A 16468-nucleotide genomic window follows, 5' to 3' on the forward strand; every position below is an offset into this window, starting at 1 on the left:
CTGTAACGTATTCCGTTACGTTACTCAATCTGAGTAACATATTCTGAATACTTAGATTACTTCCGCATTGAATTGGATTGTATAAGTGTAGGAATGCGGCCATCAAATCCTGCTTAGGCCTACTAAACAGGCCTATTCTGGTGTGTTCTTCTGTTCCAAATGGCTGAAGTGTTAGGCCCACATAGGAGAATGTAAAGTCAACTAAGCTACCTGATACAACTTTAAAATAGCAAGGTGACCACTAAAACTACTGTACAGCAGGCGACTAGGCTAATTAAAACAAACTAAATAAATAGGCTACTCTAAGGGCGTAGCCAGAAAATATATTAGTGCCTGTGAGATTTTTCGGTGGCATCAACCCAGTACAAGTGAGGGGCGCATATGACAGGTGGAACGCAAATGACCTGTAAATGTAAACACTATCTAGGCTACTGTATATCAGTGCTCTCAAAATGAACGTGATTGCGTAATGACAATCAAAAACCGCACGTTAAAATATGCTAGCCTACTCGCAAGAATAATTCTTCAGAGGCTCCACCATATAATTCATTTTAAAACGTAGGCTAGATCTAATTAGAAAACAAAATAATCCATAAAGCTATTTTAAGTTAGAATAAAAAACTTAGAATGCAGTGCCTATTTTAGAGATTGGTTTAATTGTAGGCCTAGGTCTAAATCAACACGTGAACTATAGGCTCTGTTTATTGATTAGCAAACTGTGTAACCGATTGGCCGAAGTAGCCTGAGCTATTAATACTTGGGAAAATATCCTTTGAACAGACATCAGGAACCGCGATCAGTGAGGAACAGGAGTTACCTCCACTTGCTTTACTCCTAATTTGCTGTGCAAACAGTCATTTCAGGATCTCCGATGACGCGTCCATAATGCGCGCTGGCTGCGTTTTGAGGCTAGTGCAAGACGGCGGGGCTTGGATTTAAACATGGAAATCATAGATTGCTTTTAGGAGCTTCTGAGTTGCCTTTATTTATTTAGAGAGTGAATAAACTTATGAAACAGAGAAGTATCGTCATGTAATCCATTGGTTTCAACAATGTAACTGTATTCTAAATACCAACTATTTAACTTGTAACTGTATCGGAATACAGTTACTCATAATTTGTATTCTGAATACGTAACGCCGGTACATGTATTCCGTTACTCCCCAACACTGACTATAGGCCTGTCATTGGCCACTGTTGAACTTCAAATTGTGTGGCTGTGAAAACAATAAGTTGTGCATATGTAAAAGGGGGGTGAAATGGAATCCTTATAGCATGTACTGTCAGAATATATATAGATATTTATACCAAATTCGCCTTTGTAGGTACCAGGCCATACTAACTCTGTACCGAGTCATATACTATAGGCCTGTCATTGGCCACTGTTGAACTTCAAATTGTGTGGCTGTGAAAACAATAAGTTGTGCATATGTAAAAGGGGGGTGAAATGGAATCCTTATAACATGTACTTTCAGAATATATATAGATGTTTATACCAAATTCGCCTTTGTGAGTGCCAGGCCATACTAAGTGTGTACCGAGTCATATACTATGTCTGCCATTGACATACACTGTTGAACTTCAAATTGTGTGGCTGTGAAAACAATAAGTTGTGCATATGTAAAAGGGGGGTGAAATGGAATCCTTATAGCATGTACTGTCAGAATATATATATATAGATGAAATTAAATCCCTGCAGCTTCTAAAAGATAAAATGGAGGTAGATGACATGTCCAATGAAAAGATTAAAGGGTTCATTCAAAGCATTCAACTTTATCCATTTAGGGTCATCTGTTTTACTGAAGGTGGCATAAGACTCTGGCACGAGATAGCAGAGTCGTCCCCAGCATTCTGGGATGCCACAGGGAGCATGATTAACTCAGAAATAAATAAAAAGCGCATTTTATATTACGAAATAACCATTAGTTCGTCATCAACTCCTCATGCGTCTGCTCCAATTGCCTTTATGATAACAGATGACCATACGCAGAGTTCAGCAGAACAACTTTTAAACACAGTTAGACATTTTGAGATGAAGTTGTTTGGCTGTAATAATACACCGATTCAAATCAATAGCGACAGGTCACTGGTACTTTTGCAAGCTGCTATGAATGTATTTAATAAGGACACAATGTCAACATATTTAAATCGCTGCTGGCACATTCTTAACGGAACCCAAAAGGAAATTGATTTAGATTTTTGTGTCATACGGTCTTGTAAAAGTCATTTAATGCGTCAAGCCAGTGAGATCTGCAAAAAGCAATATAATGGAAAAGACAAAAGATATAGGATTGGTATGTATATGTTTAGTCTTTTAATAAATGCTAAATCGCTTGCTGAAGCAAAAAACTTAATTTTTGATATCTGTATGGTCTTGGAGAGCAGAGTGTACTCAGACGTGGTAGAGAAAAGTACAGCCAATTTAGAGGAAAAAGTTAAGAGTTTAGGGTCTGAAGATTTTGAGGGAAAAGATGAAAGCCTATCAGGGGACATTTTTGAGATAGTCACACATCAATCCCCATTTCTTCGTTATTTTAATCAAATATGCAACGAAGCGCGGAAACAGCCGACCTCTATAAAAAGCACAGAAAAAAAACCTTACTTTGGCCCTATGTTACTCGAGAAATTATTTAATAATTTTCTACCGGTAATTCCAATTTGGTCAGATATGGTTCAGGTTCATTTATCAAAGATGGAAAGGTTCCGCAATAAAAATCTAGATAAAACCACTTCGATTTCAGAAGTCACATTTAAAAATACTAAAACATTGTTTTTGAATAACAAAAAACTTAGAACTGATGAATGCATCCAGGAACTATATAAATTATATAAAGCACGTGAGAGAGACTTCTGCGAGAAAATCAAACTGAAAAGGATGAAAAGATTAAGAGACATACAGGAACCCGAGGAATCATGGAACAAGAAAAAAAGCGTACCCAAGCACCTTCAGAATACATTTCAAAAACCCCCAAAAGAGAGCACAAAGTTATTCAGCATTAATAAAAATAGTAGGCAACCGGGGGGTATCCCAGAAATAGCTAAAGGTAGTGGGAGCACACCAATACTGCAATTCTTTAAACAAACAAGAGCCGTGAAGCAGTGTCAAAAAATACTTTCCTCCGCCTATAAAAAGAAACGTAGCCCTGACTTTCAAGTTTCACAGAAAGCAATTGAAGACATCTCTTTATGTGAACATTATGAACTTGAAAGTCAAGTTACTAAAAATGAAGCTGTAGTGTTAATTAAAACATTTGTAGATAAATACCTGCAGGCAAACTTTTTAGCCAATGATTTGCTGTATGCTCACTGCTTATCATTATTTAATTGTATCAGGTGTGCAGAAAATGAGAGAAGTAACCGCACAAACAAAATTCTAATGTCATTACCTTTAGATATTTCAGAAGAGGCAATAAAACACTTTTTAACTAATCAAGCTTTAAATAAAAAAAATAGAAATGAAACAGACAATTGCAAATCATGTGGAGAGAATACTGTGTCAGAAACTTTGCTGATTCATTTGCCACAGTCACTTCTCATATTAGCAGATAACCCCAAAAGCCTCCCATTACATCTTACACTTGACACAGTTTTTGGCATTTACAAGTATTCACTGGCATCCCTTTTGGTATCTCTCTCAGAAAAACCTTTTATACAGTTGTTAAGTTTTGATTGTGTTTCAGACAAACAAACAGAAATTGCCAATTTAATACAACTTAATCCCGTATTCTTTTTAGTTGAATACTGTGTGGAGACCACTGAACAGATTAATATATGCCGTTTATATGAGGAACAACACATATGTAATAAACAGTGTGGTAGTCATGAACCATTTGAAATTCAAGAATGGATTCCTCAAGGAGATGTTAACTTGCCTCATATGACAGAGAAGGATATGAACGTGATTAGAAGTAGTGAATGGCTAGATGATAAAATAATAGACATTTATATGAAAATGCTCCAAGCAAAACTGACAACAAATGACATTTTAATGGTCCCATCGACATTTATAAGTCAGTGTTTAAAAAGTGTATTTTGCCCTGACATCAATGTATTACCAAAAATATATAAGCCTGAAAATAATTGGTGGCGCTACCACACAGTAGTGATTCCAGTAAATTTTAACAACATGCATTGGGCTGTTATGATTTTGGAGCTGATTGAACAACACCCCCAAAATAATGAAATAACTGTAACAGCAAAAGTATTTGACTCAATCAAAACATTTGATTATGAAATGATAAAAATAATGCCAACATTGCAGAGATACCTATTGTTACAGTATCTAGCGATCCATGGGAAGCTGGTGAATCTTGTATTTAGATATGAATTTTATCATAAATGCCCAACATTTATAAAACAGTCTGATAGCATAAACTGTGGAGTGTATGTTTGTTTTTTTGTTAAATCTTTTCTTTTTCAAACAAATTTAAACAAATTTTGCAGTAGCAATATGCGGAGGATTTTAGAGTATGAATTAAGTCACCAGGTGATACTGTAATATTTTTCCTGGATATATTGGGGTTTGTATTTATTTATTTATTTATTGATGAATATGTATTATTGTAATTATAATATATAACTTATACTTATTCATAATATTTATTGGAGAAGTGTGCAATATTTGATGTGGGACAATGTGCAATATCCAAACTGTGGCAATTTGCAATATGTATGTGTGTGTGTGTGATAATTGTGTGTGTTGTGTTTAATTGTGACATTGTGTGAATATTGCAGTGTTTTGCACTGGCTCCTGCTGAGGTCCTTGTGAAATGACACCCCTGCTGTCACTAAGGTAATGTATGTCCATATGTATGTATGTGTATTTATTTATTTATTATTGTCCTTATTTATGTTATGTCCTTGTGACGTTTGTCTGTCATTGTTTATCATTGTTTATTTGTCCAAGAAAAAGTTTGCATCCCCTTACTTTGAACAGTAGTAGAGGAGGTTATAAAGGGATACATTATAGAACATTTCATGAAGGGGCATGGAAACTAGCATGTATAATTGTCATTTATGTACCTTTTTACTGTCTTTTATTACTTTCTATTTATATATGTGTTTTACTAACCTTGTCCTCTTGTCTTGTCCTGTCATACTAACATCCCACTTGTGGCCTGTACCTTGACGTGGTGAGTGGGCTTTCAACTAAACAGGCCTGTCTTCCTGAACACTCATCTGTTTTTCTCTTTTAATCTTTCAGTCCTATACAGTGCAACCAACAAACCAGAACGTTTTCAGACCCTTTCAAGTTTTACACATTTTCTTATGCTTCAGACTCATCTTCAATTTTTTTCTCTCATAAAACTACACACAATACTCCAGAAAAAAATCAGGTGTTTTAAGTGTTTTGTAAATGTATAATAAATAAAAGACTGAAATATATCATTTACATAAGTATTCAGACCCTTTGTTATGACGCTTGCAATTGAGCTCTGGTGCATCCTCATCTATCAATGGTCCTTGAGATGCTTCTACAACTTGTATGTCAAAGTGAAAACCAAGCCACAAGGTCAAGACAATTATTTGCATATGCAGGCCATTTATTTTTTATTCTATATTTGTACATATTTCTTTTTGTAAATATTTGAACATTACACATGTATTTCTGTATCTGTTTTGGTGCCTTCAATTTGGTTTTACATACACATCTATATGTATCTTATATTTGGTTTTACAAACATATCGTATTTCCTGAAAGTACATGTTATAAGGATTCCATTTTACCCCCCTTTTAAATATTCACAAGTGATTATTTTCACAGCCACAACAGTAGCCTATGTGGCAATGATAGGCCTAGTATGTGACTTGGTACAGACTTAGCATGGCCTGGTACCTACAAAGGTGAACTTGGTATACATATCTATATATATATTCTGAAAGTACATGTTATAAGGATTTCATTTCACCCCCCCTTTTACATATGCACAACTTATTATTTTCACAGCCACACAATTTGAAGTTCAACAGTGTATGTCAATGGCAGACATAGTATATGACTCGGTACACACTTAGTATGGCCTGGTACCTACAAAGGCGAACTTGGTATAAATATCTATATATACACAATTTGAATTCAACAGTGTATGTCAATGGTAGACATAGTATATGACTTGGTACAGAGGTAGTATGGCCTGGTACTCACAAGGGCGAATTTGGTATAAACATCTATATGTATCCTGAAAGTACATGTTATAATGATTTCATTTCACCCCCCTTTTACATATGCACAACTTATTGTTTTCACAGCCACACAATTTGAATTCAACAGTGTATGTCAATGGTAGACATAGGATATGACTTGGTACAGAGGTAGTATGGCCTGGTACTCACAAAGGCGAATTTGGTATAAACATCTATATGTGTTCTGAAAGTACATGTTATAATGATTTCATTTCACCCCACTTTTACATATGCACAACTTATTGTTTTCACAGCCACACAATTTGAAGTTCAACAGTGTATGTCAATGGCAGACATAGTATATGACTCGGTACACACTTAGTATGGCCTGGTACCTACAAAGGCAAATTTGGTATAAATATCTCTATATATTCTGAAAGTACATGTTATAAGGATTCCATTTCACCCCCCTTTTACATATGCGCAACTTATTGTTTTCACAGCCACACAATTTGAAGTTCAACATCGTGCCAATGACAGGCCTAAAGTATATGACTCGGTACAGAGTTAGTATGGCCTGGTACCTACAAAGGCGAACTTGGTATAAATATCTTATTCTGAAAGTACATGTTATAAGGATTTAATTTACTCCCCTTTTACATTTGCACAACTTATTGTTTTCACAGCCACACAATTTGAAGTTCAACAGTGTGTGTCAATAGAAGGCCTATGACTTGGTACAGACTTGGTATTGCCTGGTACTACAAAGGCGAACTTGGTATAAATATCTATGTGTATTCTGAAAGTATATGTTATAAGGAGTCCATTTTACCCCCTTTTAAATATGCACAACTTATTGTTTCCATAGCCACACAATTTAAAGTTCAATAGTATTGTGTATAGTATGACAGGCCTAGGGTAGGCCATGAGTCCGTACAGAGTTAGTATGGCATATACCTATAAAGACAAATTTGGCATAAATATCTATTCTGAAAGTACAAGGAGTCCATTTTAGCCTACCACCCTAAGTTTGAACTAAGTGTTATTTGATAATATGTTATTTTAGGTCTTGTTAATGAAAAAGGTAATCCTTCCACAATTATATTAATGCAAAGTATAATCGTATAAAAACATTAACTTTAAACCAATGTATAGTACATTATTATCCCCCTTTTCTACGTTTGTTTTTGTTCCCTTCTCTTTTAATAGTAGCCTACATCAGGATATGGAGACGTTTGTCCAGAGAATGTCCGTAGACGGGCTCTGGTTTGAGAAAGGTGTTGCGTGAGATCACTTCCGTTCAATTTCAAGGATGTTAGCAAGACAATTCTGCTACAATTACAACATTTGCACATGCATTTACATAGGCTAAGTTTCAGCAACATGTTTACATTTCGTGTAAACCTTTGAAAAATACTCTGAAAACCGAATTTTAACCTACTTTATCTGATCGTTCGTCTGTACCTTTATTTTGACGCTTTTCGCCGCCATATTGCCCGCTATTGTCGCGTACTGTCGCTTACTGTCGCTAGCTCCACGGAACTTGGTTTGATGTCTCTTGTTTGTACCGCTGGTTATCCAGAGCCGTATTGCTCTGTGGTTCAGAACACTGCTGCCACCTGCTGGGACGGTGCAGTAATGCATCGGGTCGCATTCCTTTACAAAAAAACTCCATTCTGCGCTTAATTTGGTTAGATAAAGTAAATTGGACACAGACTGTAGAAGACACAATGCCAATATTTTACCCATCAAATAGGCCATCTTGCACCCCAAAGCACTCACAAACACACATAGAGTCAGGGGCATTTTCTACTTTTATATCAATTTGTCTGAATCATGCTACCCTTGATAGAAGCCATGCATTGGCAGCGTCAGACATGCTATTCTACATACGTATTTTAGATCAGTAGCATCAAAATGAGCTTGACCCCTTATTTTAAGGTAAACAAACTTACATTGTATTTACAAGGGCATTGTTCACCTCTTTTGGAGCCTACCATCAAATGTTTGACCTCTATAGAAAGCTGAGAAACCTGTAGTTTTTGTAGGAAACAGTCAAAATAACTGTGTGTATGTACTGACACGGAGTTACAGAGGCTAGAATATATTTTTTTCTTTCTGCCGGATTACAAGCATCTCTGAACTGACCACATTTCAGCCCTCTCTAGGTCACTTGATATCACTTACAAACACTACTGAGCCCTAGCACCACACAGTAAATTTAGCTGTGTCAAATTAACACCTAAAGAGTTGAATTTAACACTATTTCAGAGTGTATTTGGTCCTACTCCAAACTGGTGTTAAACTCAAGTGTTAAAATATTAGAGTAAAATGTACTCTAAAGAGAGTTAAGAATTAACACTGGTGTACACTATATAGTGTTATTTAAAGTCAACACTACATGTTAAATAACTCTATGGAGAGTAACTTTAATTCTTAAGAGTGTTGATTATTTACTATAACTAGAGTTAAGAATTAACACTGGTGTACACTATATAGTGTTATTTAAAGTCAACACTACATGTTAAATAACTCTATGGAGAGTAAATTTAATTCTTAAGAGTGTTGATTATTTACTATAGCTAGAGTTAAGAATTAACACTGCTGTACACTATATAGTGTTATTTAGAGTCAACACTACATGTTAAATAACTCTATGGAGAGTAAATTTAATTCTTAAGAGTGTTGATAATTTACTCTGTTATAATGTCAAACCAGCTCTAATATGAGTTTAATTTATATGTTCAATAACACTGCATTGTTGTGCATTTAACACTGTCAATGAAAATCACCACTATTTGTTAAAATAGGTCTCTGTGGTGTTTAAAGGTGCTTTAAGGGATGCCACACGTTTTTTAGGCTAAAACATTTTGTCACTTACAGCAAACATCACCTCACCATCCGCTAGCTGCCTGTGTCCTGAATACACTGTACACTGTAAACGCCATCTCTGTGGACAGCCGCGGCACCAAAAACAACCTGGGCAAACCTAGCCCATAAAAAAACATAACAAACTGTTACAGCAAATCACCAACGAGATGCGTTTAGGAGTTTCAATTGCACGGGATGGAGGGGGAGGAATTAGCGAACTAGCTTTCTGTTTTCTTTGAACGTCAACAGAAGTGACGTTATCCAGCATCGTTTAGAGCACCTTTAACTAAAAGACACATTTATCCAAACAATCGAAGTTACAAACATAACATGAAATAGATAAAAATGACAATCACATAATACATTACAGCTTTATTTTACTTCTCAACATATAATCGCATAAAAAGTCACTCTTTTTTAAACTCTTTCTGGATGCAGCCTTGAATGCATGGTAATTATTATTATTTACATCAGTTGTCCACAAAGTAACACATCACACAGCAATTTTACAAAAAAAAAAAAAACAGCATCTCAAATGTTACGCAATACTGAGTCAGGACAGTATTCTGTACCATGAAAACACTGGTTGACAAAGAAGTTCCAAATTCGGAAGCACACGCACGCACACATAGAAACATACACACATGCATGCGCGCACACACACACACACACAGACACACAAACACATACACACACACGCACGCACACACACATAAAGACAAACACGCACACACAAACACATAGACACACACACACATAAAGATAAAGACACACACAAATACACACATGCAGGCACAAAAAGACACGCATGAATGAATGCATGCACGCACACTCACACACAGGAAGGCACATGCACGAACGCATGCACACACATCCACACACACCCCTTCCAAATTTGGAAGCAATCTCTTGACCACTTTCAAGATCAGCAACTTTCACCTCTATCATTACTGAAGATCTCCTAATACACGACTCATCTACATTAGTCGTCACTGCCTTTCCATAACTGTTTATACGGACATCAGTGTCAACTTGCTGCTCAATACTGTCTGTGTGTTTGGTGTTTAAATGTTTACTAAAACCAGAAAATGTATCAAACAATGCATCCAGTCTGAAGAACACACCTCAGACAAAGGTTTTCCTCTCCAAAAAATAACCACTAACAAGTAAATAAACACCTAACAAGCATATTTGAACCATCCAAGCCAGCATCACAAACAAAACCACTTCATTATGAAGAAATAGAACAAGAAGTAGACAAGAAGTATTCACAACCAGCACTCAGTTCTATCGAAGCAGTCTTGCCCTATCGAAGCAGTCTTGCCCTAATTTCAGCTACACGAGGACTCTCTTTGACTTTGCCAACATCAATGTTGTACACTGTAGTCTGAATAAAAACAAACATGTTGTGCAGCATCGAGTTGTACAAAGTACCAAAGACAAAATGTGCCTTGAAGAGTTCATCGAAGGCACCGAGGGACGAGGTGGACCTGCATGGTATGGCGTTCTGGTCGAGGACTATGAAGAATTGGTGGAGCTCACTCTTCTTCGGTCCGACCGCCAGGAGATAGGGCTGAGTGCTGGTCCTGATGGCATCGAGATGTTCTTGGACACTTGTTCCACTCTGAGAAGACAAATACACATGGAGTGGCAATTAGAATATTATGTCTGTAATAATATCATAAACCTCTTGTCATGAATAATAATGTATACACACCTTCTTGAAAACAACAAGATGTTTTTCTGCTTGGGAGGCCGCCACTTTCCCTGGTCTCTTCCGACCCTGCGCCGTCGGTGGAATTAGATGTAGCAGCAGTAAAATTGATGCCAGATCACTGTCCCAACCTGTAAATAGCACAGGTTTCAATTAAGGTAAATTAAGAGTTCTAGGGGAAGGTGCAATATTAACATCTATGCATCTATTGACATCTAAGAGGGACTGTGCAATATAACTGTGAGTGTGTACTGTTAATATTTATTGTGCCGTACAACTACCCTGGAAATCCAGAATTCTCGCGAGAGCACAATGGAATTGCCTCTGCGAGACACTCTGGCAATGAGCAATGATACATGTTACTTTTACCCCTTGCATCCCGGGGAACCAATCAAATCGGCGTATCTGATATATGCTGGCCAGAGGCGAGCTAAACTGATGACGACAGCACTGCAACGTTGGAGGTCAGTAAACATTGGTCTAGTGTTATCCAATTGCGTCAAAGTCCGAAATCATTCAGAGTAAACATTGGTCTAGTGTTATCCAATTGCATGCAGTGCCACCCCTCAAGTTGGGCCATTACATTGTTCGTGGCCAGACCCTTAATCTTTCTAGATTACCAGGGTCTGGATTTTCCAGGCTACCATTCAACAGCACCTTAAAAGAAACTTACCAGAGTCAAAATCCACTTCAGTGCCATCCTCAAGAGGATCAGCGGCCAGCAGGAGTTCTTCAACTTCACTGATGGACGGAAGCTTTCTGCACTCTTTGATGATCTTTTTCTTAAATGTGGTTGGCCACCGCTCCAGAAGCTTGCCTGATACATCCTCTCCAAACATCAGAACAAAATCCTGTTCAATCTGGATTTTGGGACAATTTCAGAAGTATTTAGAAGTTAATAGCAGCAGGTTATTCTAGTTTCAATACTAGTCTACTGCTCAAAAATATTTTATATTGTGCCAAGATAATTACCAAGCCTTTGACGTCTTTGAAATGTGGGAAATCTGACAGTAAGTTGTTTGACTGCTGGGGGTTGAGGACCAAGTTGTGGCGATAGGCAAACGTCAACTTCATTTTTTTCATCACGGTGTCCTCATCCGTCAAGTGTTTCATCAGCGAGATTGCTTCCTTGCACTGATCTTCACTCAGGCTAGTCTCCGGTATGTATTGGGGCTCTCGTCTGACAGTTGGTCCTCCAGAAATGTCTTTACCTGATGGTCCTTCTGCTGAATCTACGCAATTAGGGAAAGTGTAGACATATCATTTCTATAACGTGTGATTGTCCAACAGGTTTGGTCATTACATTTCTACAATATTATCTTTTTAAAGTTACCTCCAAAAGATGCTCGTCTGTCTTTAGCAGTGCCTCTCTGAATCGTTTTAATCCTCCAAGCAAGGTATCCAGTGCCACTCTCACCATCATAATAGTGCTCCTTGAAGGATAAAAGGATACCATAAATCATATTTCCTCATTAGTAGGTTTTGAAAGTGGAAAATGGTTAACACACTGAATTTAAAACATGTAACTGTTTCATTCAATGTTTAGCATTTACCACAACCAACTGAATGTAACTTACATAGCCATTCTTAGAGAATGGATCACCGAGGTACGGGAATACGGTCACAATTCCTCTGGCATACTTTTCTTTCACCTGTCTGGGTGGTGATGTACTACAACAATGAAGGAAAGAATGTGTTAGATATCAATCTGAACTGAAGCTACAATGACAACACAAGAGCTAACTAAAAACATTTAGCAAATTACCCATTCCTCTCTGTCATATCAGCTGCCAGCATGTTCACCATTTTCCTTCTGGTTTCATCCGTCAAGGACTTGGTTCGGTTGTATTCATTTACTATACGTTCTCCACCAGGTTTCTTAGAAAGAATGGATTCTACCAACTTCAAACACAATACAAAACAATTCAACTTGTTAGGGATATATCCATTGCAATTCAAAATTAATATAACTGCAGGAAATAAAGCAATATGACTTCAACAATATGTTTATGATGTTATATGAAACACTGTTTTATGTCAAAATTAACTGATACAAGAAAAGATTCAGATACTTCACAAGCAAGCAGTGATATCTGTGTGTCAACCCTTACTTGCTTAGCTTCTGCATCCAGCCTCTGGCGTTTTCTGGAAGGGCTATCTGAAATGATGACCGTCTCCTGTGAGTCCGAATTAAGGGATGAATTAAGGGATGGTTGGGAATACTCAGAAGCCACACTGGAGACAGACTCTGTCAAAAATTGAACAAAAAAAAGGGGGGAAACATTTCCCTTATACATTCATCTCATGAACAACGCAAACATTGCATTACACTACACAAGTATTTCCATTTAAATACAGATAGCCATTTTATCTGAAACAAACCTGTATCATATTTGATGGTTAACACCCCAGTTGAGGGATCATTTACTATATCCTCAAAAACATCCTCATCCACTTCGGTCCCAGAACTGTCAAAAACCTTCACACCTTCCATTACAGGTGGGACACCAAATTTAGCAAATGCTAAGAAATGAGCACAAAAGCTTGTGTTAGCAGACAGATTAATCCAATGAGCTAATGAACACTAACTACCGGTACACATTTCTTACCTGCACTCAGAAACACTGTAAGATCAAGCTCTGTTATTCTTACAAACTTCTGGACACCTCCAAGTTTTGCTTTAAGTAGCATCCTTCCTGCAGAAAACAGCATTAAGGTTAGTCCATACAAGTTCGCATACATTAAACATGTTAAACTATGTGCTCATGCATGCACAGAACTCAGTAGCAAAGGCAATTTGTATGTGGTAAATCAATTCAAGCATAGATATTTTAAGTAGGAGGGGTTACTTTGCACAATTGACTTAACTTTAATGCTACCAACTTATAAAGCTGTCTAAAACGTTACAAAAATTGACAATAAACGATCAATAAGCCGAATACATGCGAGTTGTCAGCACGTGTTGAACCATATTGTGCTAACGTTAGACGGTACACGTGTCGCTAGTCAAACTAACATTAATTTAGCTAGCTGCTAATTTATAGTCTACTGCCCACACATGCAGGCGTTGCTATTTTCAAAATCACCATCCCTCCATAATGTAGGATCACAAGGTTATGATTACCTCGACTGGCTTGGTCTAATAAGACGTAGTTTGCCTAATGTCAAACTACTTCAACATTAAACTTACGTGACAGCCCGAGCTTTTAGTTTAAAATACAGCTAACGTTTGCTATTATAACTAACTCCCTTCATGTGCAGCCTTTGCTAAACCATGAATGTTGACAAACAGGATCTGATCACCCCTCTAACGTTACACGTTATCTCTACCGTTAATGCTAGTTCTGTCTAGTTAGCAACTAGCTTGCTTGCCTCATATTACAACATTACATTACAACATGGGGGATTTATTGAAGGACTATTAAATTAGGCTGCATTAACTTGTCGCTACATGTGATGTAACATAACAAATATAATCTTACATTAGCTCTTCTAGATAATTTTCCTGTGGTGGACTGTTGCACCGCAACAAATGTTAGCCATCAAGTCGCATTGGTAACGTTAACGTTAAGCACTTCAAAATCTGTTATTTTAAGACCAAAGACAAAGCCGGAGTATAAGATTAACATTAATGCAACGTCATTATATCATGCGAATTCTATTCAAATAACGTGAATTTTTCGTTTAATATGTGATTAGGAGACTACGGAAGCGTATTAGGGCCACATGAAGAGAAAATATTTTTGAAAATTCTGAGATAAAAGTCAAAATTTTCGAGATAAAAGTCAAAATTTTCGAGAATCAAAGTCAAAATTTCTGAGAAAAAAGTCAGAAATAATTTCTGAGATTAAAGTCAAAATTTCTGAGAAAAAAAGTCAAAATTTTCGAGATAAAAAGTCGAAAATTTTGAGAATAAAAGTCAAAATTTCTGAGAAAAAAGTCAGAAATAATTTCTAAGATTAAAGTCAAAATTTCTGAGAAAAAAAGTCAAAATTTTCGAGATAAAAAGTCGAAAATTTTGAGAAAACAAAGTCACAAATGTGCCAGAAACAACGGAAATGCGCTACGAGTCACTCACTCTAACGTTAGTCACAGGCACAGCATGTCATGAGAAGGGCGTCGGGAAGCCATGGCTGTATCAGGTGAGCGAATTAACTTAAATTAGGTGATAGTGTTTGTTTTGTAGTGTTTTGTAGGCCTAGGTAAGGCTAGCTGCTTACTATGATTGCGTAAACTCATACCAGAAACGGTTTATGAACTATCTTTGCCCATTATACAGCTCTGTTAAATTCGGTCATCGCTGCTGTCCATTTGGGCTTAGCCTGCGATGTGTTGATGGCTGCACTCGATATCTTTAAGAAAGACTAAAATCAGTGTAGCCTACTGTACTTGATCAGGGTAACTTAACGTTTGTAAAACGCATTTGTGCTTTCACACGATGTTAAACCGGAATAGCAAGCCCGTTGTCAATTTGTCCTTCGTGCTAGGTAGTGCGTCTGCACAGCCTAAGTTACCCATCGCTAAAGAATATCATGCCACTTTTAATTGATAAGGTTGACTTTACTGAACAGTGTATGAGCAGCATATCTTCCCAGTTGTGGCTTGGATTAAATGATTCGGTGGGGTTATGCAGGAAGTGCTACCCCTTTCACTTTCTTGCGTAGGCTACGTCTCCCTTAGTGCTACTTTCAAAATCCAAATGTTCCTGTGATTGTCCTATGACAGCGTTACTCATTGCGCGGCTCGCAAGCCACATGTGGCTCGTCAAGCTATAATTGGTGGCTCGCATAGTAAATTTGGTTTTCCTAATTTTGAGTAGGCCTAAACTGTTCGTCAAAGGCCATCATCTCTGGCCCCAGGTTGATAAAAACAAAAGTAGCCTCTGATTTAGCTTAGTGTACTGTATGAATTTAACGAGGTGATCTTAAGTTTCGTTCTGCTTAACTTACAGTATCTCACTGCCACTGCAACGCCTTTGAATGCAATCCGCTGCCCTGTTTACAATGCTACAGCGGACTTAAACTGCCATCTTGTGGCGATAAGTTGTAATACATTTCATGCAGCTGCATACATCACATAAATCACATTTCATGCAGCTGCATAAATCACATAAATCACGGAAAGCGCGAATGAAGTGGCCACTTCTAAATGGGACCCACTGTATGTGGTAACGGTCAATACATTTTTTCAAATGTGCTTTGCACTACAAAAACGCAAACATCTGAATTATACTTCCCCCTTCACCCAAATACAGTAATGAAGGTAAAAGGAAGTTATTAAGCCTTAATGGTGCTTCCTTAAAGGGAGTATTGTCAAATGCTAGCCTACTACTAATACTAAAAATACAGCATGAAGAAAGTCAAGGACATGCATGCCAGCTTCCGCTCATCCCAGTATTAAAGTAAATCTGGTCTTAAATGAAAATGTATCTGTGTCATTTCTTTTTTGTGGGATGTCCCATTTATATGCAGAAATGCACATTTGCAAAGGTGACTTAGTATGTTGTCGTAAAAGTGGCTCTCCTTTTGATTTTGCACTGCCGATGTGGCTCTTGTGAAAAAAATAGTGAGGATCGCTGTCCTATGACATGCTTGGTGTATATACATTTTCTCTGGTAATGCACCACAGACGTAGCAGGGACAGATCGTGGTTGGTTGAAATCACAACTGAATAGGCCCCTACCTGACACCCGTAAAAGACAGATAAATAGCCTAATAACCCTGCTATGGTTTATTATTTACCAGTGTTTAACATAATGAC

The 16468-nt window shown here is 37.3% G+C and overlaps 1 protein-coding gene and 1 long non-coding RNA gene across 2 annotated transcripts; both read right to left on the reverse strand.

Annotated features, from left to right (window-relative positions):
* Positions 1 to 9859: 9859 nt before the first annotated feature.
* LOC143121386 (uncharacterized) lies at positions 9860 to 12904 on the reverse strand. The gene is made up of 8 exons (XM_076281745.1): positions 12820 to 12904; positions 12474 to 12610; positions 12286 to 12379; positions 12042 to 12141; positions 11681 to 11940; positions 11382 to 11568; positions 10712 to 10839; positions 9860 to 10618 (listed from the first exon to the last, which is right to left on the reverse strand). Exons 2-8 carry the CDS (start codon positions 12512 to 12514, stop codon positions 10301 to 10303), a joined length of 1128 nt encoding a protein of 375 aa, XP_076137860.1. The 5' UTR covers positions 12515 to 12610; positions 12820 to 12904; the 3' UTR covers positions 9860 to 10300.
* A 12-nt stretch (positions 12905 to 12916) lies between these two features.
* On the reverse strand, positions 12917 to 14385 carry LOC143121225 (uncharacterized). Its single transcript, XR_012986443.1, has 3 exons — positions 13318 to 14385; positions 13091 to 13231; positions 12917 to 12956 (listed from the first exon to the last, which is right to left on the reverse strand). It is a non-coding gene; the product is annotated as an uncharacterized LOC143121225 (long non-coding RNA).
* Positions 14386 to 16468: the final 2083 nt, after the last annotated feature.

This window comes from Alosa pseudoharengus, unplaced genomic scaffold (assembly GCF_046254945.1).
Source record: "Alosa pseudoharengus isolate Yale_2024_CS ecotype anadromous, Long Island Sound unplaced genomic scaffold, YU_APseudo_1.1 YU_APseudo_1.1_scf_13, whole genome shotgun sequence".
Lineage (NCBI taxonomy): Eukaryota > Metazoa > Chordata > Actinopteri > Clupeiformes > Clupeidae > Alosa > Alosa pseudoharengus.

What these genes read in the sequence shown, in the direction of transcription:
- LOC143121386 (XM_076281745.1), bottom strand. Translation starts at nt 12,514, where the DNA reads ATGGTGAACATGCTGGCAGCTGATATGACAGAGAGGAATGG. An exon ending in GATATGACAGAGAGGAATGG is followed by an intron (nt 12,380 to 12,473) that starts GTAATTTGCTAA and finishes TCATTGTTGTAG; the next exon opens with TACATCACCACCCAGACAGG. An exon ending in TGAAGTGGATTTTGACTCTG is followed by an intron (nt 10,840 to 11,381) that starts GTAAGTTTCTTT and finishes TGCTATTTACAG; the next exon opens with GTTGGGACAGTGATCTGGCA.